This window comes from Mus caroli, chromosome 2 (assembly GCF_900094665.2).
Source record: "Mus caroli chromosome 2, CAROLI_EIJ_v1.1, whole genome shotgun sequence".
Classification (NCBI taxonomy): Eukaryota; Metazoa; Chordata; class Mammalia; order Rodentia; family Muridae; genus Mus; species Mus caroli.
In genome coordinates this window covers 132,642,957-132,670,776 of record NC_034571.1, presented here as the reverse complement: position 1 = coordinate 132,670,776, position 27,820 = coordinate 132,642,957, and the positions used below count along the sequence as shown (strand labels likewise).

General features: G+C 41.5%; 1 protein-coding gene across 3 annotated transcripts in view; it reads left to right on the top strand.

The window, feature by feature from the left end:
• The window catches only part of Sel1l2 (SEL1L2 adaptor subunit of ERAD E3 ligase), a 154,923-nt gene extending 129,072 nt beyond the window's left edge, over positions 1 to 25,851 (top strand). For 2 of the 3 annotated variants that reach the window (XM_021150056.1, XM_021150042.1), the window contains exons 13-20: positions 5,127 to 5,189; positions 5,717 to 5,804; positions 8,224 to 8,372; positions 9,459 to 9,624; positions 9,740 to 9,814; positions 12,614 to 12,786; positions 24,817 to 24,945; positions 25,655 to 25,841. In XM_021150056.1, the coding sequence (XP_021005715.1) occupies positions 5,127 to 5,189; positions 5,717 to 5,804; positions 8,224 to 8,372; positions 9,459 to 9,624; positions 9,740 to 9,814; positions 12,614 to 12,786; positions 24,817 to 24,945; positions 25,655 to 25,777 (966 nt within the window). In that variant the 3' untranslated portion in view covers positions 25,778 to 25,841. Of the gene's footprint in view, positions 1 to 5,126; positions 5,190 to 5,716; positions 5,805 to 8,223; positions 8,373 to 9,458; positions 9,625 to 9,739; positions 9,815 to 12,613; positions 12,787 to 24,816; positions 24,946 to 25,654 lie in introns of all 3 variants that reach the window. The other variant, XM_021150051.1, reaches the window with a different exon arrangement.
• Positions 25,852 to 27,820: the final 1,969 nt, after the last annotated feature.

Below are 27,820 nucleotides of genomic sequence, written 5' to 3'. Positions count from 1 at the left end.
TCAGAGGTCCTAAAGCCCGCTTCCCCCATCCCACACCTAGGAACTGGGGACATGCATGCTCTGTCTTCTGATGCTGAAATGTTGGGCATGGTAGAACACAGCTTTAATCCTAGCACTGAGGAAACAGAGGCAGGCAGATCACTATGAGCTTGTGCTATACAGGGCTACATGACGAGACCCAGTCTCAAAGAAAACAAACAAACAAACAAACTAAGCAAAACCCAATAAAAAAATATCTTTGCTATAGACTCAGTGAAGCTGGTATTTATCAGGTCAAACTTAGTATACTATCTTTTCTACACAAGAAATGACCTCATCTGTACTGGCTTATTTTGTGTCAACTTGACACAAGCTAGAGTCATCAGAAAGAAGCCTCAGTTAAGGAAATGCCTCCATGGGACCCAGCTCTAAAGCTCCTCCTCAATTAATAATCAATGGGGGAAGGCCCAGCCCACTGTGGGTGGTGCCATCCTTGGGCTGGTGGACCTGGGTTCTAGAAGAAAGCAAGTTAAACAAACCAGTAAGCATTTCTCCCTCCATGGCCTCTGCATCAGCTCCCGCCTTCAGATTCCCACTCTGTTTACGTTCCAGTACTGTCTTCATTCAGTGATGAACATCGACGTGCAAATGGAAGCCAAATAAACCCTTTTCTCTCCAACTTGCTTTCTGGTCATGGTATTCTGTTGCAACAATAGAACCCCAAGCTAAGACATCATCTAACACCTATTAGCCTAGTCTTGGAAAATGCCCAGATTAACTCTCAGGCAACCAGAGTAGGAAGCATTGTTCTTCTGTCATGTGATTTTATTCTGTAAACTAGCAACCAAGATACATTTGGATCAAGAATTATTTCAACTGTTCTTCATTTTCACACGCCGTGCGTTACCTTAGGAGCCTATTTAGAAAGGAAAAGCAGCCTGTGGCTAATGCTCTTGTGCTTAAATTACTGACAGGCTAGTCTTCAGCACCTCTTGCTTGTAATTTGTATGAAATTGTTGCTCAGAGAAACAGTTATCTAGAATACCATTAGATTAGACAGACAAGGGTGGGGGTGGGATGAAAAGGAAGAACAGAGGACAATCTCTTGTAATCTGGTAAATAATACAGATTTGTTATCCCCAAAAAATAATGCCAAACAGCTGGGTGTGTAAATTAACTCTACTACCCAGGTACTTGAAGATTGTGAGTAGCAGTGACCTAGGCTAGTTATATTAACCTTAGCTTTTCTTCTTTATAAAGGAAGTCTAAAACTGTATTTTAAATAATTCTCAATGGTGTTGGGTGGGCACAGCCACATACTCCATGCCCATTGCCTCAACAACTTGTTAGATTTCCCATATGCATCTCTGTTTTGCAACTTAAAAATAAAATACTGTTCTTAGGGTTGAGCTATGGCTAAGTCAGTAGACTGCTTGCCTGCTTGCCTGGCATGCACAAACCGTGGGTTTACTCTTTAGCACTGCACAAAGCAGATGGATTCTAGTACTCCATAGGTGGAGGCAGTGGGTCAGGAGTTACATATCAAGTTCAAGGCTGATCTGGGCAACCTGTCTCCAAAATTAATGTGTGTGTGTGTGTGTGTGAAGTTTGCTTTAAGATTTTATTGGAACCAGGACATAAAAAATAGTTTACAAACTCTTTTGTCTTGTTAGCTAACATAGAGCACATCAGGCCCAACTGTATCTCCATTCAATTATCACCCTTCCTTCCTTCCTTTCTTCCTTCCTTCCTTCCTTCCTTCCTTCCTTCCTTCCNCTTCCTTCCTTCCTTCCTTCCTTCCTTCCTTCCTTCCTTCCTTCCTTTCTCCCTTTAAACCTCATTCTAAGTCCTTCTCCTTCTAAGCAGGGCTCAATCTTTTTTCCCACCACAATGTTTCCCCACATTCCTTTGTTCACAAAATCCTTCCCTTTTGTTGAATTAGCATCTTACCCTCAACTCTGGGATTCTAGACCTTTTTATCCTGTGGCTTCTTTTCTGCTGTCTGAAATCCCTGTCCCCTTGCCTTCAGGAGCACCAGGTCCTATACTGCTAAAGTTCATTAAGCATTGGGTAAATGACCATGTACTCGCTATGGTGATGTCACTTAACTAGGCAAGACCATGGAGCCCTCACACGGAAGTTGGATATTGGGAAGTTAGCTACACGTATGTTTTGTTCTTCACAGAAAGTGCTTTTTTAAAACAGTAAATGTCTCATCAAACTATGAACAGTCAGATCCTTCGCATGGTTCGCTTTGCGGTACCACGTGAGAGATGTGCCACTCTCAAACCTTGCCACCATGTTAGCATGTGACCCATCTGAGATAGGAAAAAATAACTTTGGCTTTGTTTTTTTTGAAAATGGCAAGAGCTGACTGTGCAGAATTACTGTTCAATGTGGTATCAACTGGGGCAGAGAAGCTAATCTGCAGCTACTGTTCCTAGACAAGGTAGACACCTCTGGTTGGCCTCATTCTCCTCTACTCTATCACTGGTGTCATTGACTTGCCCCAGATAGAACTCAATGATAGATCAAAGTATGATGTTACCCAAATCCAGCTTGTCAGACCGGTGAGTTTGACCATGGTTCTCAGTCGTCCTAACAATGCAATCCTTTAAGGTAGTTCCTAACGCTGTGGTAACTCTCAACCATAAAATTATTTTCATTGCTACTTCATAACTGTAATTTTGCTACCATTATAAATCATAATATAAATATCTGATAGACAGGATGGTCTTGGGTGACCCCTGTGAAGGGGTTGTTCATGACCCACAAGTGGAGAAACACTGTCTTAGATGAACATGGGTGACCCCAAAGCAGCCACACCACTGGAAAGACTCAGTGCAGCATAGACAGTGGCTTCATCATAGCTTCATACTCTACACACTCCAGTGAGCTCACAAACCACAAGACAGTGTGCTACTGAGGCCGAATTCCATACACTGGGGAGGAGGGTGTAAACGGAGGAGCTGGAATCTCAAACAGAGAGTCTGGTGGCATCAGTAAGCCAGATTATGAGGGTCTCTTGCTAGAAGCCACAGCCATTCTAATGGTGATAATAATGGCTTTCATAGTAAAAGGATGCATCCAGCAACTCCTTACATCACCAGCACAGAGCATGGAGATGCCAGAGTGGGCAAACCCTGTCTTAAGATTCTAAATATGTGCTCCAGGCTTAATACCATTGAGTTATCCTGTGAAAGAAGGAAAGGCTGGCTGTTATAATCCTCTCCCTTCTTCCGTCCTCTCCTTCCCTCTCCTTTCATTTTTTCAACATTTAAATGATGCCTCCTAGACAGTAGACATACTAGATTTTTCCACACCCATTGCAGTAGGTCTTATTTCCAGACTGGAGTAGCTATTGATTGCTAGAAATCACAGGTAGATGTAAAAGAACAGAGAAGAAAAGACCCAGGCGTACCTTGGTTATAGAATGTTTGTGTTGTTCACAGCCTCAGGATTAATGCCCAGTACAAAACAAACAGCAAGGCCATTTGTGTCACTTGTTTAATATTGATGGAATATCCCAAGGATTCTTTATAAGTCCTTTGAAATGCACAGGCTCAAAGCTGGGATTCTTGAGCTGGTGTTTGAAATATGCCTTCTCTACTCCTGTGCTCTTCCCTGGTCACGGGGGCATGATCTGGCAGCATCCACAAGAACTAAATTTAGGCTGTTAGGAGACACTGGAGAACCTTCTATCAGAATTTAGCTTCCTGAGGAAACTCCGTAAGTCGATAAAACAGATTGACTGACAGATCTGCTAAACAAAAGCCAAGTCGCCAAGGCCTGGCTCCTTACACAGACACCAGAGGGCAAAAGACATGAGGAGCTCTGGTCAGAAAGTCACCAGAGGTGTGTGTGTGTGTGTGTGTGTACACGTGTGTATTGTGTGCACATGCACACGTGCGTGCACATAAAGATCAGAGAACAATTTTCAAGAATCTGTGGATTCCATATGTTCCAGGGCTGGAACTCAAGTGGTTCTACTTGCAACACCAAACAGTTTTACCCAGTGATCCATCTGGCCTGTGAAGAAGTCATTTTAAGGCTCATTCTTCATCCTGGACTAAGACACTAACTACTGATATACCAGATCATGTGCTAGTTGAGCATTGTCTCCCCTTACTGAAAGCGCCCCATTTTANAGTAAAGAAATGCTAGTTTAGAATCAGGTAGATATTGGTAATGTTATGAGCTGTTGAATTTAAACAAATATATACTATATAACTTAACAAACATAATATATACAAATAATAATGAATTATTACTCTTAGCAGTGGTGGCACTGAAATCCATTGTCCCAAATTGTTATTTGGACATTGATGTCAACTCCCTTTGGCCACATTAGGTAACAATTGTCTGACTAGAACTTCCCATTTTAGAAAACACATACATCCTTTGAGTCTTGGTTCAATATCAACAGCATAATACTTGTCCTCTTTTATCTGTCCACCACAGTCTCAGCTTATTTACTATATTTAGCATGACTAAGAAATTAGACCCACCTAATTGGGCATAGTGCTGCTGGCTTATCACCCTAGCAGTTGGGAGACTGAAACAGGATGCTTGTAGGTTTGAGTACAGCAGGGGTACTTGGTTAGACTTCTAAAACAAACAAACAAAAACAAGTTAAAAATGAAGGGAGGGAGACAGAGAGGGTTAGAGGGAGGGAGGGAGGGGTAGGGAGGGAAGGAGAGAGGGAGGGAGGGAGGGAGGGAGGGAGGGAGGGAGGGAAGGAAGGAAGGAAGGAGGGGAAAGAAAGGTGACCCAGTTCTTTGATGTGGGTCAGATTCCAGGAAGTCTGTACACTAAAAGGCATAGGTTACCTCTTCCTCCTCCCATTGCCTCTTAGGGAATCACTCACAAAGCAAGCACTAAGTGCTGAATGAGAAACTGAATTAACCATCTGACTCCCATTCCCTTTTCTTTTTTCTTTTCTTTTCTTTTCTTTTCTTTTCTTTTCTTTTCTTTTCTTTTCTTTTCTGTCAGAGGGGGTTATAAAAGTGTGGACGGGTACTAAATAGGCCAGAAGACTTTGCCATCTGCCTGAATGATGGCCTTGGCCATTTCTTTCTGGGTACATTTGAAATATTTGAAGGCTTTGTAGTAATTTTCCTTATCACCAATTTTCCAAATTCTTCTAGGGCAACGCAATTGGGCTTCATGGACTTGGTCTCCTTTACTTCCATGGAAAAGGTGTTCCTGTGGTATGTTCAATAAGCTGAGCATCCCTTCAACTTATTGCCAGCATTTGTGGGGTTAAAATTAACAGCCATGCATTAATATATAGGAATTAGTTGTTATTGCTTAGCTAGTCAAACTAGTACATCTGACAGAGAGTTAACTGAGTCAGTAAAATCTCTGTCAAAGAGAGAGGAGCAAACCTGTGACAAGAATAGGAACTGAAGTTGTGTCTGAGGTCACGGGGTCAAGCTAGCTTTGGAAACAGTTGCCTCCTGAGAATTTTATTGGTAGATAAATTTATCTTCTTAGCTTAATATGTCTTTTGAGTGACTTCCCCCCATCTAACAAAACCAACTATTAATACAGACAAATATAATTTATAATTGAATAATTATTTTTTAGAGAATCTAACATAATAATGAAAATGTCATATTTCTGGTGCTATTTTAACAAGCCTATAGGACACTGACTGTACTCTTAAGCTAGAAAGTGGTTGTTATCATGGAGTTATGTACATAGCCTTGAGTAATACAGTGTAATTATCTTGCAGAATTATGGTGAAGCACTTAAATACTTCCAGAAAGCTGCAGAGAAGGGATGGCCTAATGCACAGTTCCAGCTGGGCTTCATGTACTACTGTAGGTACCACAAACACGGCTTCCTTATTTAGAATGATGTATGCACTAGTAAGTCATCTCCTTTTGTAACAAACATAAAAGGTTGGTCTGAGTAGCTTAAAAGAACATTAGGGCATCAGTTTAAAGAGAGCTTTAAAGAACCCTAAAGACTTGGACATAGGTTGAACGAAAGAATAGGGGAATAGAATCAGGATGCCCACTTTTGAGAAGCTGTACTTTGAGGTTAGCCAGCATACACATCCAGAAAAAAAGAGAGGACAAAGCTGAGGAGAAAGATTTGAAACATAAACATATAGGTATAAATTACAAGTAGTTGAACTTGAAAAGGAAAAAGAATGTGAGAGGAAAAAGAGATGTGGCTATTCTCAAATCTGATGATCTTTTTTGGGGCATCTTGACAGGATAAGCTAAAGAAGAGTGGCCATAAAGGGGGCGGGGGGAGTCTGGAAGGGGAGGAGGGGCTAAGAGAGATCCCAAAGGGCAGAAAAGATAGAACTTTTCAGATAGCGTAAATGAATAAGACTGTATGCATTTTTCTGATAATGCAGCACAATGTCTGGTGATAACAGTATTAGTGGAGGAGGAGAGTTGGGGGAGGGGCAGAGGGAAGAGGAAGAGCAAGGGGGGAGGGAAGGAAGAGAGGGAATGAGGAGGGGAAGAAGGAGAAATGACTCCATATCCTTAGTGTTTGGTCAACATTGTTTGGAGAGTCTTGATGGTGATATTGTACTTATTGGAATGGGTTAGGGTGTGAGTGCAAAGTGAGAAAGTCAAGAGTCAAAATGTTATTTCCAAATGTGTGCCTCTGTGAGGAAGACAGAGCCAAAGGGAACAAACTCCAAGAAGGAATTGTTATAAAAATAATAAGAGACATGATGACATTCAAAACAGATAAGAGGGGGTTCTGGGGAAGGTTAGAGGCATTAGAATCCCATTGATCCCTGGGAGGCAGAGGCTTCGTGGTCTTAATAAACAAGTGGGATTTCCCTTCCTGCAGCACTGGAGGGGGTGAAAGATGAGGCGCATAAGCTTATGGTGAGGAGGGAGGTGAGCGAGGAAAGACTAGGTGGGGCTGTCCTCAACTATTTCATCAGCAAAAATACTGCTGCCTTAGAGCAGTAGCGAGGTCGTTAGGATGAGGGGCCTCAGACAGTGATGAATGTTTGCAATAATTCCTGTGTGAGGTTGAAAAGAGGGAGTGGTCAGGACTAATCACCGAGATCTGACGTGCCCTCACCAAGTCCTTCATACCAGAGGTAGAGCCAGGGCAACAGCCAACTCTATCAAGTAAGTCACATCCAGTCAAGAAGTCTGTTGATGTTTTCCACTGTGGTCCAAAAAGAGGACCTGTTTTGTACTGTTTGTGTTTGACATTTCCTAATTCACACCCAAGTCCTCAGTTTAGAATCTGTCCAATTCTTCAATTATACTATTTTATTATTACTATTATTATTATTATTATTCAATCATACTCTTCTGTAGGGAAGAGTAATAGTAATGGCTTTGCCCATTTTACTCCCTCAACATATGGATACCCCACAGCTTACAGCTGAGCAGACTGAATCATATCAAGGCCACACATTCCAAAACTACATAGTCAAGCTGGAATTCAATTTCAAGCAATCTTTTTGCTCTTTTTAATTTTTTTTTTAAATTTACTTATTTACTTATCTATTTAGACATAGGGTTTCACTATGTAGTCCGAGCTGGCCTTGGACTGACCACCCTCATTCTGTAGTCTCCAGAGTGCTATGATTGCAGGTGTGTGCCACTATGCCAGGCTAAGTTACTGTTCTTGCTTAATTCCTGTGTGGCACTGCTGTTAAAAGCCATGAGACTTTATTTAGAGCTGGAAGATATAAATCCAATCTGTGGAAAGCCCCTTCCTTTTCACAAGTGAAGTCTCTAGATGTGGATCACTTGGAAAGAGATATAACTATAGCAAGAGAACTGAGCCAAGAATCTCTCCTGCTAGGGACCTACTGACTGTCCAGCATCAAATGCCTCTCCTTATTCCAATTCTGAGCTTAGACAGAGCTGTTCTTCCTGGCCCTCTATTTGCCTACTCTGTGTTTGTGGATGGTAGAGCTGTGTGTGTGTGTGTGTGTGTGTGTGTGTGTGTGTTCACTTGTGTGTAACAATAATGGTAAGATCTCAGAGTAGCTCTCATGGTCATGCATTACCTCATCTCCCATGTCCATGAAACCAAACAGCCATTTCTTCTTAATTTCCTGAATGGGTAAAGATTCGTAGAGTAACTCAGCCACTTGCCCCCACAACAGTGAATCTGAAGCAGTTTGTCTCATGCCTTGGTGGTCTCTTCCCATCCTGTTCAGACTAGTGGATATCACTATGACCATTATATCCATAAAGCATTATTTTTAGAAAATGAGTAGCTCAAAAGAATCTTCATTTTCAGCTGGCTCTGGAGTATGGAAGGATTATAAGCTTGCCTTCAAATATTTTTACTTGGCATCTCAGAGTGGCCAGCCTCTTGCCATTTATTATCTCGCCGAGATGTACGCAACTGGCACTGGAGTGCTGAGATCATGCAGAACGGCTGTGGAGGTAAACAGGGGTGGCTTTCCTTGGTCTTCCATTGGGCACAGAGGAGGTTGGTGCCTTTGTTTTGGAGCTTTTTATGGCAGTTAGCAGTGAACACCACCATTTGACAGGAAGAAAAACAGCAGCGTAACTTTAAATTGGGGAAGAGAAGGCTAAAAATGACTCTTTCCTCTCTTGAGTTTGCCTCTGAATTCAGTCAAGAAGCTGTTTCAACCTTCACTGGAATGGCAGGGGCAATCTGGCACTCCTGGTGAGAATGGGAGTTGCTACTTGGGAGACTGGAAGAAAGGCTGGATTTAGCATAGAAAAAACATAGCCCACTTCTTCCCAGAAAACAGGGTTCTTAGGTTTTTGATGATTCGGATGACAATTGAGAAAGTGGCTTGGTTCTTTTGGCCTGAGCCAGTAATTTACTTTTCAAAAGGATGCTTTTAGGACCTTAATGCCCTTCATTGATTTATTAAATATGTCCGCTGCACCAGTATAAATACCTCTGCGATGCAATCTGGTCCCTCTGAAACTCGTTTCAAAAGCTGCCAGCTAATAATCTATCTTTAGATGTGCTCCTTTGCCAACTTCCTAATGAATTATGTATGGCTAACCTCTTCTGGTTACATAAGGGCTACTCAGCTAAGCTGACATTTGTCCCCATGGAGCTCTGCACACCTCCCTCCCCGCTTATGTCACCTGTACCCTCCAGCACTGACTCCCCTTCCTCCTCCTTTCCACATCTCTGTAGCCCTGTCCATGCCAAGCCACAGTGCCTTTAAAATGACAGGATCAACAAGGAAGCCCTCCAAATTGATAGTCTTATCCTACCGAATGACCTCCAAGCCAGGAAAGTTTATTATACAAATTAAAAGGACCCTGGGAACGATTTGCTAAAGACAAAACTATCCCTGAGAATCTGCGTGCCTATAAATGTTTTAATTCTTCACCCTAAATAACTTTCAAAAGCCAGGCAGTTTTAGAAAAAAAAAAAAAAAAAAGTTCTTGCCTGCCTGGCCATCAGAAGCTGAAGACTAAGTCCACAGGGCAGGATGTGGGATGACGCTAACTAACCTCTGTGATTTCTCTTCCCATCTTCAGCTTTACAAAGGTGTCTGTGAACTAGGCCACTGGGCTGAGAAATTCCTGACAGCCTATTTTGCCTATAAGGATGGGGACGTAGACTCTTCTCTTATTCAGTACGCATTGCTTGCCGAAATGGGATATGAAGTAGCTCAAAGCAATTCAGCATTCATCTTGGAATCTAGTAAGATAAGATCTTTGCAATTCCCCAACCCTACATATTCATATATGCACACCCCATCCTCATTTAAGCCTATTTTAATGGATGCCCCCCCCCCCCCGTTTTCTTTTTCTTTTAGAAAAAGCTAAAATTCTGGGGAAAGAGAAGATGTATCCAATGGCACTTCTGCTATGGAACCGAGCCGCCATTCAAGGTATAAAACAGATCAAAATAGGCATGTAGCTGGACCCTGCCCATGTCAATTCATCTGATTTGCTTCAGTTGCAGTCTTGGAACAGAGGCAGAGGGTCAAGGTGTCAAGCAGCGGGCACTTCAAATTATACTGCTGTTGGAGGTCAATTCTGAGAATTTGGGGTTTTTTTTTTCATTATTCTCAAAATTCCTTAGTTTAGCAAGCCCTAAGAATTTCTGTCTCCATGGTACCAGAACTGTTGTTTGACTCATGATAATCTAACTCAAGAAAACAGTTTTCTAAGCCTCGCTTTCATCATTCAGTTGTTGGCTTGTTTACTGAGCTAATCTAAGATGTGACCTGTGTATACAGGCAAAATACAGGCAAAATTAATTTTGCACCGACGACGTTTGACTTCTTATCTAAAATAAGCCACTGATGAGGACAAGACACCTCAAACCTTTAACCATCAATATGCTGGGATTTTGGAAAAAGCGAGCGTAAATAAGTGGGAAGATACTTTCTTGGCATTCTCAAGGCATCCCCACTCACTGGTCTCACATGTGGTAAGGAATGTAAACTGTCACTGCCTGGAACAACATTGGCAGGTGGCATTTGAATCACCATGTCCCTTCCAATTTCCCCCCCCCTAAAATTATAGTATTAAAATCAGGGAGATGTTACACAGCTGTCGCGGCTGGCATTTGGATGTGCAAGGGACTCTTGCAGTAAGAGAGCAATTTTATTTCCAATTAGGTTTCTTGAAATCATCTCCTGTTAAGGCTGAATCATCCCTTTTAACAGGAAGTAATAGGATAAAAAAAAAAAAAAGATTCTCAGCTGATGCTAATACGAGGCAGAGGGAGTAAAAACCCTCAATGGTGCCTTTGCAGCCCCAGCTGAGCTGGTAATACAGCAGCGAGCCATCAATGAAATTTTAGTGAAAAATTCTATGTTTTCGAAAATGCAATAAAGACCTTATTTGGTGTGAGAAAACAACGCCAAGCAATCTCTCAGCCATGGCAAATCAGCTCAATTGCAACAAACACACGTTTATTTCAAGCCAGGAAATGACATGGAGATTGGAACAAAGAAAAATTGAAAATGAGGAGACATTAATATTAAACAGCACACACACACGTTAGGTTGCTGAAAATAATCATGTGTCACCAAAGGTCAGATGTGCCCATTCTCAAAGCTATAGCTGCTTGCTGAGTGGCTCACAAGAGGTAGGAAATCTAATGATGAAAACTTCCAATTAGTCACGAATGCTTCTTTTAGCAGCTGCCTCAAGTGAAGAGGGTACCGAGCCATCGGGGCTCAAACACCACCGTGCATCTATGGAATTGAAATAGAAATCTCTCTAGTCAACCAATCCATCCAGGAGCCTGTCAGATTTGCCACATGCATTTAGGATACCATGACTCTGAGGACAGGCTCACCCACTGCTCTCTCTTCTCAGAGGCTTGGGGGTTCCTCCTCTTAACTGCAAAGTTTAAGAACACACAACTTTCCTATCCCTTTGTGACTATGGCCAAGAGGAAGTATTGGGTTCAGGATGACAGCTTTGAACAAGATTGGAGATGGAGTGGGTTTCTCTTTGGGGCATCATGACTCTCCTGGCCTCTGTAGTTACCTTTGCTTGAGTACCATTCCTATCAGCCCTTGCTTCCACTCATCTAGACATTCTGTATGGATTACATAGGAAGCTAACTCTGAAACCTAATGTTTTCATTATCTTAGGAATTTTGAAACATTAGCTCTGCCCAGAGGGAAACAAAGATGGTTCATGGTATCACATCTCTTTAAAGTATTTGTGCTTTCATAGGAGACACTAGGAGTAACACTTTAAAAAAATTAAGCCACTGGACTGGGCCAAATGGACAGAGAATTTTAGAAGGAGTCTTATATCTCAGGATATACCTCAGACCCTACTACACATGGCTCCCATTTTCCAAAAAGCCCAGGTTTTATGAAGGGTTGGCCCCAGCTGAGACAAATGTCCAACTTGAAGTTTTCATCCTTTAAACCCACACTAGAGAAGGCTAGCCATCACCCAAGACAGACAGACAGACAGACAGACAGACCAGCAGGTAGACAGGCAGGCACAAATGCACGCATGCACACACACAGTGAGAGAGACAGAGAGACAGAGAGAGATGCAGAGAGAGAGAAATACACACACATACACACTTAAAAGCCATTTCTAAGTGGCCTTCCAAAAATGATGTCACATATCTTTAAAAGTAATGTCAGTTCCCCTCTCCTTGCTATATAATCTACATATTCACGTTTGTTGGGGAGTAATATCCTAAATTACCTCTGGCAAAGGCATTTTCTAAAAATATCCCAGCATGTTTGTCTAATCATTCCATAAATATTTATCAAGTACCATGCTAGGCTCCAGAACAATCTTAGTAATTAAGAGCCTTGTGGTTCTTGCCTTGCCCTCACAGGGCTACTGACAGATGAGAGCAGGGCTTTGGAAAGGGAGTCTAGGGACAGGAAAGATGGGGTTCAGTTTTCTACGAGTTGTCATATCTCCAAACTATGAATTTTAAAGGTAAAATGTGCCATTTGTCATTTCTTTCAGAACATTATAAGCATGAGTATTATCTTGCAATGAAGACTGCTAGCATTAAGCAGTATATCTTATGTTTCATAGAGTACATGTAATCTTGAAATCGAGATTTTAAATATTTCATGTGCATTCATGCAATCATACAAATATGTTTGGCATTTTTACAGCTTATTAGATTGACTTACTGAGAACTTTACGTGAATCCCTTGTGATTTTTCTCTTTCTGCTATTTCTCTCAGGGAATGCTTTTGCTAGAGTAAAAATTGGAGATTACCATTACTATGGCTACGGGACTAAGAAGGACTACGAAACAGCAGCCACACACTACAGCATCGCAGCAGACAAGCATCACAGTGCACAAGCAATGTTCAACCTGGCATATATGTATGAACATGGCTTGGGGATTGCAAAGGTAATTGCATTGGTTCAAAGCTAATAATGACAGCTGTGTGAGAAGGGAAAAGTTCTGTTAGGAATTTCATTAATGTCATTAATGTAGAAAAAGGAAGAGTCCCTCTCCCTGGAGTTCACACATACAACTATACTATTAACTTCATCTCCATTTATACCACAAACATAATGAGTAAAAGAGATCTGGAGCCAATCCAATTCATACATTCCTTGTTTTCCCAACCCATATTTCTGTAGTGAGTCCTTTCTCCGCTTCTTCACAGCCAGGACTTATGCACTGGCATCTCCACCAACTCCTTAACTGTCAGTTGTAACAGCAAACTGAAATGAGATCCAGGCTGGAGATGAAGGTGCCTATGTGTTGACCCAGAAACATCTCACAGAACAGCCAATATCTTCATGACACCATACTGAGCACTCTAGAGAGGGAGGCCTCAGAGACCATATCTGGCTTGTGGCATATTTATTAATGAAACAATGCTAACACTGCAGGTGCTGGTGGGGAAAACCCCTTAGTCAGTGGGAAGAATCAGGCAGAAGACGGATTATGAGTCTGAAAGGCAGAGTAGGTATGTTAAATTCACATGCCAAGAAATTTAAAAACGAGATAAACAGTTTTAGTTAGATGTGATTATATGTGTGTGTATGTGTATATGTGTATGTATATATATGTATTACATATATGTATGTATATATATGTGTGTGTATGTATATGTATATACACACATATATATAAGAATGTGTGTATGCATATGTATAAAATCTTGCTACTCATACAGCCTTTTGATGAGGTAAGCACTCCTTGCTTGTTGTGTACATCAGGAATCCACATTGGCAGAGATCACGTCATTTGGCCAAGTCTGCAGAACTCTCTTGTGGTGGATCCAGAATGTCATGCAAGGCATGTCTGATTCCAAGCATTTCAGGGGAAAACAAAACAAAACACTAATGGGACCGTCTTAGTAATCAAGCAGGGTTCTCTTCGGTGTTTATATTCCCAACTGTCTCTAGAGTGAAATACTGTAGAGACTATTGATTCTCTGTGCTTTCTTCTTCAATCCAGTAATACTAGCAATTGAGAATGGTTGGTAGGGAGTTCGCTGAGACCCACTGACCCAGCACTCTCCAGCCAAAGCTTCTTATTCAGGCAGGGACTGCCTAGCGGAGCAGACCCCATTGTCTTGTGTCACTGTAGCCTGCCTTTACCTGAGGAGTTTTCATCAGCCTCAGCACCCTGAACAAGAAAACATCAACTCCAAATGCTGCCCCTATGAGAATATGTTAGCTTCCTTTGATGGTAAAATGGACAGGAGTGAATGGCTAAGAGCCTCCACCACCCACTGTCACCCACATCGGTGAATGGAACTAATGAGAGCCGGCCTACCCCCAACTTAGAGGATTACATGAGCAAGCCTGTGTGAGAAGGCTTTGTAGTCAAACAGTGTGTGGAGTGACCGCCATTTAGGTCAGAAGGAAATTTGAACAATTGCTAAGGTTTCAACAAGATCAAAGTTTTTATTCACAATTCCTCATATGAAACACCACAACCCAAGAAACACTGTGTACAGAAAATGTACAAATGACCCCACTCGATCCGTTCCTTCAGTTCTCTCTCCTATCCCCAGTGATTCAAAAACAGGATTCACTCTCCTGACAACCACATCCTTACCACAGTGAGGCCATTTTCACCTGTGTCCCTGGAGGCAGAAGGAACGTCCTCTCAAGATATGTGGTGGAGACTGCAGGAGAGGACACGATGCCTAGGGCCCAGCTGTTGGACCACACTAGATCCTTTGGTTCCCCTCCAGAGTCGCCAGTGTACCTCTTTGCTGGGCACTTCCTTCACAAATCAGATAGCAGCTGTTGGTTGCCCGTTCTTCTCTCTGCCCACTTTTCCTTTCTTCCTGCCAGATTCCTCTTAACTCACAGATCCATCTGTCTGATCAGTTTTCCTCACATGAAGTCTCCTGGTCTTTTGTTTGTGTTTTGATTTGACAGAAAGTATCTACATTAAAAACCAGAGGTGCGGTTGGAGACAAATAAAACCAGACAAAGAGAGAAACAAATATAGGAAACCGGGGGGGGGGGGGGGGGGGGGGGGGGGCTGTATTCAGACCTAGATACCAGGATGTTAGATTTATCCGATGAGAGATCTCTGGGTTAATCAAGTATTCAGGGCAAAGTCTCATTATCCCATAGCCAAATTAGTAAAGTGACTCTAAATTTCAAAATAAGCATCCCGATGAGTTCAAGCCCCAAACTTATTCCAAAGGGGGAAGGGGGAAGGACGAGAAGGAGGGGGGAGGGGGAGGGGGAAGGGGAGAAGGAGGAGGGGGGGAGGAGCGGGGAAGGAGAAGGAGGAAGGTGGCCCTTCAGCTACTGTAGCATTTCTTCAGTTCCGTTCTTCTCAATCCTCACTACCAAGCCTCGAGCAAACCAGTGAGAGAAATGAGTGTAATATCATTTCCAGAGAGTTTCCGAGAATGAAACAAGGCTGGTGGGATCATGTTTTGTAAACCCTTCGCATTTAAGGGATGAAAGTGAGGTATAAACCAATTCTTGTGGAATCGGTGTAAAATGTGAGCCACTGAGCTGAGGTGCTTCTCAGTGAAGCTAGCAGGATAAGTTGCAAGCCTTACCTCAGGCCACCTTGTTGTCTAAATCCCTTCTCTGCAGGAGCTTCGAATGTAGTCCCCCACATCCTCTTAAACTCCCTAGAATGACAAACCAAAGAACGATTCCTCCAAAGTTCACCCTGGGGAATTAATGAGTTTTGGAGGGCTTTACTTACAGAACCCAGATCAGGAGTCACCGACAGAACAGTGGGTGACCCCAACGCAGCCACGTTGGCAAATTTTCATCCAGCATAGTTGTTGACTTCTTCAAAGATAAAAGATGGACGCCCTTCACCTGGTCCTCCCAAGCTCATAAACTCTAGTGCCTCCCTGAGGCCACATGCAAATAGTACAGAACTGCAAACAAATGGCTGGGAGAAGCAGCGGATGGCGAACTGAAGGCCCATGACCTGCCCCTACTCCTCCACAGTCTACCAGCCCAGTTCTAAGGGTCACCTGCAAGCAGACTCAGCTACCTGATGAAGATGGTGGCAGTTTTGCTGGGTGCATGGTGCTGATAAACATGCCTGGAATGAAATTAACCGGGGATGTGAACTTAAAAAATTAAGCAACAAGTTACTATGAGACTTTTTGTCAGTTCATATTTTTAAAATTACTTCAGGAGCTTAACCATGAGCAAAGCCATTCCAACGGTCTCTACTCTGGATCAGGTCTGAATTTTTGATCACCATGGCCTGTTGCGAAGGTTACTTGGCGCCTTCAATTCTTATGTTCTCTCATAACACTTCTGCTAAATACTTCTGCCTGTTAGAGACCTACAATCGCTAGTCCTTAGACCATTTGCGGAGGAATGCCTGCCTACTTAGACTACATTTCCCAGCATCCTTTGCATCCATGTGTCCTGTCCTCAGAGTTTGAGCGAAAGCAGTGAGGCACTTGTGCTAAGGAATGGGGCTTCTCCCTAAATTGCTTTGCACTTTGTTGTTGGAACACAGCAGAAAGCAGCAGAGGCTCTAGAAAAAAATGCAGAACCACTAAATGAAAAGAGCCAAGTTCCTTAAGTACCAGCAAAGAAAATCCTCTATCACCCAGGAACATCCACACTAAAATGTTGACTAAAGTTAAAAACAAACTTTTCGGTATTGTGTCCCTGGATTTGGGGAGTTGATTTGTTACAATTGTTATCAATACCTTAGGAATACTTAATTCATCAAACGCTGCTATCTTCTTGTTGATAAAGTATAACTCCTTCTAACCGTTACCTCTCTTACTCTCCCAATCCCCCAAAAGCAATGCTGATAGACAAAAACACAAATTGAAAATATCTTACTAGCATTATAAATCCTAGACTTCTTACTTTAAGTTCAATGCCTTCTTTCACTTAATTGTTTTTGAGAACAATAGCCTCATATGTCACTTTTCTTCTAAATACATTCTAGGCTATATATTCCTTCTTTTCAAAATCCCTCGATATGTTCCCAGGTTGAAACGCCGTCTACTTCTAGAATGACACGTTACTGCAGTCTATCTTTCATTCACACATTTGTGTACTGCCCAGATGATTGCTCATATTATGAAGTGGTGGGCTTGGCTCTGGGGTCATGAACGAAATAAAACAATCATCTCCAAAGAGTTATAATACCCCCTGGAAAGAGCATATCATATTCTGGAAGATTGTATATGAACCAGTATCAGCAGTTACCTCAACACAGTAGGGTTATGGTGAACGGTTTTCCTACCCAGTTCTATAATATCAGAGTTTTCCCTAATTTCCAAGTGATATATTCATAATTAGAAAATGAAAATAAATTACTCATACATCCAGTTTTTAGTTCACATGGTCTATTCCCTTATAAGAAATTTTGGGTGATATAAAATATTAGGGCCTGGAGAACTCAAGTGCCAGGCTTCCCTCTTTGACCTACTGTAGGAAGCTATTTTGAACATACACACATACTAATCAGTACTGTGTCACAGCAGATATTTTAGTTGGAACATGAACTTAAAAAGTGTCAGAGACAGATGATGCACTTAACCTAAACTGCTGAATTTCAAGTAAAATATAAACTCCCATGTACTGCATGAAAGTTACATCTAAGTGGATTGGCTAAAATCCCTAGTTTGCTGAGTTCTGGGCATCCTTAGAGTAATATATATCAAAAGAAGAAGAAAAAAAAATGCTGTACTGGTGCCAACATTTTGCTAAATAAGGTCAAAGAATGATGAGTCATTTCTAGGGTTTAGTGTGTTGTGCATGGAGTCAGAGGACAGCTTTGTGGAGTTGGTTCTCCTTACATTTTTATGTGGGCTCCATGTTGCAAGTAATTAAAATTCAGGAGATTATTTGGGACAAATCTTCCCAGCAGAACCCTGATCTGTGCTATTAATTCCAGCCTATTCTCTGTGTGTTCATAGGTTAGTAATAGCATGAAGCTTCTAATGGCTCTATCAGCCCATACCTGGAAGCCATATTGACTCAACTGTCCTAGAGATAGGCAGCTTTTGAGAAGGCCATCCTCTGCAACATAAGCAGCTAGAGCCATGTGTACTCCTTTGTTGATGCTTTAGTCCCTAGGGACCCCTGGAGGACTGGTTGGTTGATATTGTTGTTCTTCCTGTGGGGTTACAATCCCCTTCAACTCCTTCAGTTCTTTCTCTAACACCTCTATTGGGGACCCCAAGCTCAGTGCAATGGTTGGCTATGAGCATGCGTCTCTGTATTTGTAAGGCTCTGGCAGGACCTCTTAGGAGACAGCCCTATCAGGCTCCTTTCAGCATGCATTTCTTGGCACCCACAATAGTGTCTGGATTTGGTGACTGTATATGGGATGAATCCCCTGGTGGGACAGTCTCTGGGTGGCCTTTCCTTTAGTTTCTATCTATGCTTTATCTCCATATTTGCTCCTATAAGTATTTTGTTCTCCTTCTAAGAAGGACCAAAGCACCCACACTTTGATCTTCCTTCCTCTTGAGCTTTATGTGTTCTGTGAATTGTATCCTGGTTATTTGGAGCTTTGGGGATAATATCCACTTATCAGTGAGTGTACACCATGTGTGTCCTTTTGAGATTGGGTTACTTCACTCAGGGTGGTAATTTCTAGTTTTATACATTTGCCTAAGAATTTCATGAATTCATCATTTTTGATAGCTGAGTACTCCATTGTGTAAATGTACCACATTTTCTGTATCTATCCCTCTGTTGAGGGACATCTGGGTTCTTTGCAGCTCCTGGCTGTTAAAAATAATGCTGCTATGCACATACTGGAGCCTTATGACATGTTTGAGCATAATCTGGGTATATGCCCAGGAATGGTATAGCTGGGTCTTCAGGTAGTACTATGTCCAATTTTCTGAGGAACAGTCAAACTAACTTCCAGAATGGTTGTACCAGCATGCAATCCCACCAGCAACGGAGGAGTGTTCCATTTTCTCCACATCCTCACCAGCATCTGCTGTCACCTGAGTTTTGGATTTTAGCCATTCTGTCTGGTGTGAGGTGGAATCTCATCGTTATTTTGATTTGCGTTTCCCTGATGACTAAGAATGTTGAACATTTCTTTAGGTGCTTCTCAGCCATTTGATATTCCTCAGTTGAAAATTCTTTGTTTAGCTCTGTACCCATTTTTTAAATAGGGTTATTTGATTTTCTGGACTCTTAACTTCTTGAGTTCGTTGTATATATTGGATATAAGCCCCCAATCAGATGTAGGATTGATAAAGATCTTTTCCCAATCTGTTGGTTGTCTTTTTGTCCTATTGACAGTGTCCTTTGCCTTGCAGAAGCTTTGCAATTTTATGAAGTCCCTTTGTCTATTGTTGGTCTTAGAGCATAAGCCATTGGTGTTCTGTTCAGGAATTTTTCCCCTGTGCCCGTGTGTTCGAGGCTCTTCCCCACTTTCTCCTCTATAAGATTCAATGTATCTGGTTTTATGTGGAAGTCCTTGATCCAGTTGAACTTGAGCTTTGTACAAGGAGATAAGAATGGGTCGATTTGCATTTTTCTACATACTACCAGTTGAACTAGCACCATTTGATAAAAATGCTGTCTTTTTTCCACTGGGTGGTTTTAGCTTTTTTGTCAAAGATCAATTGACCATATGTTTGTGGGTTCATTTCTGAGTCTTCAATTCTATTCCATTGATCTCTCTGCCTGTCTCTGTACCAACACCATACAGTTTTTACCACTATTGCTCTGTAGTACAGCTTGAGGTCAGGGATGGTGATTCCCTCAGAGGTTCTTTTATTGTTGAGAATAGTTTTCGCAATCCTGGGTTTTTTGTTATTCCAAATGAATTTGCAAATTGCTCTTTCTAACACTATAAAGAATTGATTTGGAATTTTGATGGGGATCACATTGCATCTGTAGATTGCTTTTGGCAGGATGGCCATTTTTATTATATTAATCCTGCCAATCTATGAGCATGGGAGATCTTTCCATCTTCTGAGATCTTCGATTTATTTCTCCAGAGACTTGAAGTTCTTGTCATATAGATCTTTCACTTGCTTAGAGTCACACCAAGGTATGTAATATTATTTGTGACTATTGTGAAGGGTGTTGTTTCCCTAATTTCTTCCTCAGCCTGTTTATCCTTTGAGTGGAGAAAGGGTACTGATTTGTTTGAGTTAATTTTATTATTTATTTATTTATTATTTACTTATTTGGTTTTTTGAGGCAGGGTGGTTTCTCTGTGTAGCCCTGGCTGTCCTGGAACTCACTCTGTAGACCAGGCTGGCCTCGAACTCAGAAATCCACCTGCCTCTGCCTCCCAAGTGCTGGGATTAAAGGTGTGTGCACCATTTTATATGCAGTCACTTTGCTGAAGTTGTTTATCAGCTTTAGGAATTCTCTAGTGGAATTTCTAGGGTCACTTAAGTATATGATCATAGCATCTGCAAATAGTGATATTTTGACTTCTTCCTTTCCAATTTGTATCCCTTTGGCCTCCTTTTGCTGTTTAATTGCTCTACCTAGAACATCGAGTATTATATTGAATAGATAGGGAGAAAGTGGGCAGCCTTGTCTAGTCCCTGATTTTAGTGAGATTGCTTCAAGTTTCTCTCCCTTTAGTTTGATGTTGGCTACTGGTTTCCTGTATATTGCTTTTACTATGTTTAGGTATGGACCTTGAATTCCTGATCTTTCCAAGAGTTTTAACATAAAGGGATGCTGAATTTTGTCAAATGCTTTTTCAGCATCTAATGAAATGATCATGTGGTCTTTTTCTTTCAGTTTGTTTATGTAGTGGATTACATTGATGGTTTTCCATATATTGAACTATCCCTGCATCCCTGGGATGTAACATACTTGATCATAGTAAATGTACATCTTGACATGTTCTTGGATTCTGTTGGCAAGAATTTTATTGAGTAATTTTGCATCAATGTTCATAAGGGAGATTGGTTTGAAGTTCTCTTTCGTTGTTGGATCTTTGTGTGGTTTAGATATAAGTGTAATTGTGGCTTCATAGAACAAATTGGGTAGATTACCTTTTGTTTCTATTTTGTGGAACAGTTTGAAGAGCATTGGTATTAGGTCTTCTTTAAAGGTCTGATAGAATTCTGCACTAAACCCATCTGGTCCTGGACTTTTTTTTGGGGGGGGGAGACTATTAATGACTGTTTCTATTTCTTTAGGAGTTATGGGACCATTTAGATGGCTTATCTGACACTGTTTTAACTTTAGCACCTTGTTTGTGTCTAGAAAACTGTCCATTTCATCCAGACTTTCTAATTTAGTTGAGTATAAGCTTTTGTTGTAGGATCTGATGATGTATTTCCACAGTTTCTGTTGTTATGCCTCCCTTTTGATTTCTGAGTTTATTAATTTGGATATTGTCTCTGTGCCCTCTGGTTAGCCTGTTTTTTATCTATCTTGATTTTCTCAGAGAACCAGCTCCTGGTTTTGTTGATTCTTTGTTCAGTTCTTTTTGTTTTGTATTTGGTTGATTTCAGCCCTAAGTTTGATTATTTCTTGATGTCTACTCCTCTTGGGTATATTTGCTTCTTTTGTTCTAGAGCTTTCATGTGTGCTGTCAAGCTGCTAGTGTAAGCTCTCTCCAGTTTCTTTTTGGAGGCACTTAGAGCTATGAGTTTACCTCTCACCACTGCTTTCATTGTGTCCCATAGGTTTTGATAGGGCGTGTCTTCAATTTCATTAAATTCTAAAAAGTCTTTTAATTTCTTTATTTCTTCCTTGACCAAATTATCATTGAGTAGAGTGTTTTTCAGCTTCCATGTGTATATGTGTCTTTTGTTGATTTTGTTGGAATTTAAGATCAGCCTTAATCTGTGGTGATCTGATAGGGTGCATTGAATTATTTCAATATTCTTATATCTGTTGAGGCCTGTTTTGTGACAAATTATATGGTCAGTTTTGGAGAAGATACCATGAAGTGCTGAGAAGAAAGTATATTCTGTTGCTTTGGGATGAAATATTCTATAAATATCTGTTAGAGCCATTTGGTTCATAACTTCTGTTAGTTTCACTGTGCCTCGATTAGTTTCTGTTTCCATGATTTGTCCATTGCTGAGAGTGATGTGCTTTGAGCTTTAGTAAAGTTTCTTTTATGAATGTGGGTGCCCTTGCATTTGGAGCATAGATGTTCAGAATTGAGAGTTCATCTTGGTAGATTTTTTCTTTGACCAGTATGAAGTCTCTTTCCTTATGCTTTTTGATAACTTTTAGTCCATTTTATTCGATATTAGAATGGCTACTCCGGCTTGTTTCTTGGGACCACTTGCTTGGAAAATTGTTTTCCAGCCTTTTACTCTAAGGTAGTGTCTACCTTTGTCACTGAGGTGTGTTTCCTGTATGCAGCAAAATGTTGGGTCCTGTTTATATATCCAGCCTATTAGTCTATGTCTTTTTATTAGAGAATTGAGTCCATTGATGTTAAAAGATACTAAAGAAAAGTGATTGTTACTTCCTGTTTTTGTTGTTGTTGTTAGAGGTGGAATTATGTTTATGTGGCTATCTTCTTTGAGGTTTGTTGAAAGATTACTTTCTTGCTTTTTCTAGGGTCTAGTTTCCCTCCTTGTGTTAGTGTTTTCCATCTATTCTCCCTTGTAGGGCTGTATTTGTGGAAAAATATTGTGTAAATTTAGTTTTGTCATGGAATATCTTGGCTACTCCATCTATGGTGATTGAGAGTTTTTCTGGATATAGTAGTTTGGGCTGGCATTTATGTTCTCTTAGGGTCTGTATGACATCTGCCCAGGATCTTCTAGCTTTCATAGTCTCTGGTAAGAAGTCTAGTGTAATTCTGATAGGTCTGCCCTTATATGTTACTTGACCTTTATCCCTTACTGCTTTTAATACTTTCTTTGTTTAGTGCATTTGGTGTTTTGATTATTATGTGATGGGAGGAAATTCTTTTCTAGTCTAGTCTATTTTGAGTTCTGTAGGCTTCTTGTATGTTCATGGGTATCTCTTTCTTTAGGTTAGGGAAGTTTTCTTCTATAATTTTGTTAAAGATACTTACTGGCACTTTAAGTTGGGAATCTTTATTCTCTTTTCTACTTATTATCCTTAGGTTTGGTCTTCTCATTGTGTCCTGGATTTCCTGGATATTTTGGGTTTGGAGTTTTTTGCATTTTGCATTTTCTCTGACTGTTGTGTCAATATTTTCTATGGTATCTTCTGCTCCCAAGATTCTCTCTTCTATCTTTTGTATTCTCTTGGTGAAGCTTGCATCTATGACTTCTGATCTCTTTCCTAGGTTTTCTAACTCTAGGATTGTCTTCCTTTGTGATTTCTTTATTGTTTCTATTTCCATTTTTAGATCTTGGATGGTTTTGTTCATTTCCTTTGCCTGTTTGTTTTTGTTTTCCTGTAATTCTTTAAGAGATTTTTGTGTTTCCTTTTTAAGGGATTCTACCTGTTTACCTGTTGTCTTAGTCAGGGTTTCTATTCCTGCACAAACATCATGACCAAGAATCAAGTTGGGGAGGAAAGGGTTTATTTGGCTTACACTTCCACACTGCTGTTCATCACCAAAGGATGTCAGGACTGGAACTCAAGCAGGTCAGAAAGCAGGAGCTGATGCAGAGGCCACGGAGGGATGTTCTTTACTGGCTTGCCCTCCTTTGGCTTGCTCAGCCTACTCTCTTATAGAACCCAAGACTACCAGCCCAGGGATGGTCCCACCCACAAGGGGCCTTTCCCCCTTGATCACTAATTGAGAAAATGCCTTACAGTTGGATCTCATGGAGGCATTTCCTCAACTGAAGCTCCTTTCTCTGTGATAACTCCAGCTGTGTCAAGTTGACACAAAAATAGCCAGTACACCTGTGTTCTCCTATATTTCTTTAAGGAAGTTATTTATGTCCTTCTTAAAGTCCTCTATCATCATCATGAGAACTGATTTTAGATCCAGTCTTGCTTTTTCTGGTGTGATGGTGCATCCAGGATTCATTATGGTAGGAGAATTTGGTTCTGATGATGCCAAGTAACCCTGGTTTCTGTTGCTTATGTTCTTATGCTTGCCTCCCACCATCTGAATATCTCTAGTGCTACCTGCCCTTGCTATCTGACTGGAGCCTATCCTTCCTGAAATCCTGGTTATGTCAGAACTCCTCATAGTCAAGCTGTCTCTGTGATCCTGTGATCCTTAGATTCGGGTGTGTCAGAGTTCCTGGCAGTCAAACTGCCTCTGAGACCCTGAGATCCTGGTGTGACCAAGCTCCTGGGATCCTGGGATCCTATCTGTGTTAGAGCACCTGGGATTTGAGCCTACTTTGGGCACTCTGGTACTGGCTGCAAAGTTCTTGCCCAAGGTTAAACCGGTGCAGCCTGGAAAGAACCCAAGCTACTGGTCGGGTGGGGTTCCTATGTACATGGATCCTGCTGGTCACAGTCACTTCCGGTGGTGTTGGAACAGATGTTGTATCCTGCTTACCCCTGATCCTAAGATACTGAGCATGCTAGAGCACCTGGGAGTGTAGCCTCCTCTAGGTGCTGTGGCTCCCTGTAGTTGTTAAGACCAAGCTTCCTGTTTCTTTGCAGGCTCTTTGAGTTGCTTCTGATTCTTTCCATGTGATCCCCACCCCACCCCCCAACACCTCTACATACCAACCACCCCTTACACCCCAACCACCCCACACCCCCACACCCCAACCACCCCACACCCCCACACCTCCACCTCCCTGTGTAACAAGTTGAGTTCCTCCCATACTTTTAATCTCCTTCTCCTGCTACACCTGACTTTTTTTTTTTTTTTTTTGCTTTTAGTCACAATATGCTTGGGTTTAAGGCCTCTATGATTATTATATGGAGTCAACATGGATAGTCAAAAGAATCTATTTTAAGGTCTATAACTTTCTATTTTCAAAATTCCCCTTGCTATATATGGCATGACACATCCTCAGGTCACCAAACATAACTTGTGGTATTTCTAACAACAGTTTCTGATTTGTGAGAACCTATACCTGATGAAGATGGTCCATTTTCTTTCTAGGACATTCACTTGGCCAGAAGATTGTACGACATGGCTGCTCAGACAAGCCCAGATGCTCACATACCTGTATTCTTTGCCCTTATGAAACTGGAAACCATGCATTTGCTCCACGATATCCTGTTTTTTAATGTAAGTTTGTCTTGAATAAGATTCTCAAAAACTCTGAAAACTCCAAGAAACCTGGGACAAAGTGATGAGGATTACCAAGGGAATTGACTTTTCTTTGATAAGTAGAATGCAGAATCTTGTACTTACCACACAGCAATTCGTACTTGCTGAGTATGTGTTGACATTGTGTAGTACAACCAGTAAATTAATTCAGCAGATACTCTTTCCAACACATTCAATGCTCAAAGCCTTAAGCAGAAATGAGCTATATATACTTGTTCAAAACATAGCTCTTGCCATCAAAATCTGAGCCTGGTAAGCAGATGGCAGGTGGCAAGTGACACCACAAAGAACTGTATTTCTTAAAAGCAGAAATTAATTCTTTTGGAGACAGGTCCTTATGACACAGCCAAGTCTAACCAGAAAGTCACTGTGTAACCCAGGATGACCTCAAATTTGAGACCCTTCTGCCTTAGCCTTCCAGGCACAGAGACTACAGGCAAGTGCCACCATTTCCAGCTTAATTTTGTACTTGAGGTTATTTATACTTGAGTTGATAATTAAGCCAATGTGTGGGCTCTACCCTGAAATGAATCCCCTCTTCCAAGATGGAAGGGAGCAGAGGGCATGGCTTTCAGGTAGGAGGGTAGTGGGTTTGTGAGGAGAAATGGTTCTGACGACCATAAGGTGCTAGAATTATTTTCTTTTTTGACTGAATGCCTCTTGCCAGCAGTTTACCATGAAATGGAAATGGCTGAAACTGGACAGCACCGTTGGACCATACTGGGATTTATTGGTGATTGGCCTAATTGTTGCCATGCTGATCTTCCTGCTTAGAAATCGCCATAGGTAGGCTCTAGACCATCAGATAACCTACTTATAGGTTCATGCCAAGCTATCCTCACCAAATAAAGAATTTCCTCATCCAAATTGCGAGTCTCTACAGATTTCCTACACAGGCTTTGATGGAGAGTGGACAGAGCTTTAAGAACTACCATAAAGAAGCAACTCCATACTTCCTGCTTGGTTTAGGGACCATGGGAGAATGCTGAGGACAGGTCATCTAAGACATTGCCACAAATTTTTCATCTTGGTGATCTAAGTCCTGACCTCGATAAAGGTCACCATCTTTGGGTTATAATAAAGGTGCCATCCCCTTTTGAGGGAATAAGCTACTTGTCTTGGTTCTAGAGAACATTTTGAAGTGAACAGAAGGGTAAGTTCAGGGAAGATGGGAATATAGATACCTGAGAAGATGACAAATAGATATTGCACAAATAGATTCCATGGGGATGACCATAGGAGCAAACTAAAGTCCTGATGAGCACAGTACTTCACTGCAGGTCATGGTCTAGCTTTTCTGGCTCCCAACAGGCAAGTCATGGACCTAAGACCAAGCAGAGGGAATTAGTGAATGAGGAAAAGCAACAGACCCATAACCTATGTTGAAGGCTAGGCTTGAATCCTAGCTCTCTGACCTGTTTGTCTTCCATTTTCTGATCCAAAAAACAAGGAACAAACAAGCAAGCAAACAATCCTATCTTAGACAGCTGGCATGAGGATTCAATGAAATAATGTCTGCACACAGCATAGCAAATGTCCTGGACCAAGGGGGCGTATATCATAAATGGTAGTATTGGGGGCTGGAGAAATGGCTCAACAGTTAAGGACACTTGGCTGCTCTTCTAGAGGACCCTGGTTTGATTTCAAGCACCCTCATGGCAGCTCACAAGTATCTGTAACTCCAGTCCCAGGATATCTTATGCGGTGTTTTGGCTTCCATGGATACAACATGCACATGATGCAAAAACATATAAGAAGGCAACACACACACACACACACACACACACACATAAAGGTAATTTAAAAAATAAATACATGTGGGTAGCTTTCAATATAAACTCATGGTGAAGAAGCCAAGCATGCTGGTATGCGCCTGTAATCATTACCCTTTGGGAAGCTAAGGCACGGAAGCTGTCAATCTATGAACAGTGCGTTCAAAATGCTGAGTGCCAATATGAAAAGATCCATTTTGGAACTTCATAATCCAACACAGTCCCAGCAAGAGTTTGCTGTTGTTGGTTTCAGTGATGTACCAAACAATAGTAAGAGAACCTAGAAGAACCTGGAAAGTGGGCTTTAAAAATGTCATATTCACATGTCATCAAGATGTCCATTTCTGGGACTCTTCTCAGGTGCCACCACTGAGGCCAACTCAAAAGGACAAGCCCAGAGGCAAAGCCTCCCTCTGTAAAACCACTGACATGTTCCCATTATGACAAACAGTATTCCATACTATTCTCTACATAATTTAGCAGAGAGAAAACAGAAACACAAGCAAGTGCACAGAGAAACTCTCAATGGAATCCAAGAGAAATATAACAGCATTCAGTTATAATCTTCCTACCAGCAGGCAAACCAGATGAGGATGATGACTACAGAACAAGCTAAAGTCATCTTAGTGTCCAGGAAACAAACAGATTTGTTTTGCTACATCAATCATGGGGCTGCTGGGACCTGGCTCCTGAGAATCAGTCAACCAAAGTAGATACCACCACAACCAGCATTAAAGGAACTGAGACTTGGCCAGTGTGCTGGCCCAGGGTGAATGAAAGTAACGCCAAGTAGCTTACACAAACATTTCAAACCTAATCCATTTCTCTTGATTTAGGTTCCCCCAACAAGCTAACCAGGGATTTCAGTGTAAATAGTTTATCTGGTGGGGATCTCAAGAAAACAGGCACGAGGGAAACACTAGGGTGGGTATCTAGAGTTCGTACCTCTGGTCCCTGGAGCTTAGGGCAGATTTCTGATAGTCTGGATAGAACATGTACTTTCTAGATATTCTGTCTATGGAACAAGGAAGGCAAGGATTTACACCAAATCCAAGACATCA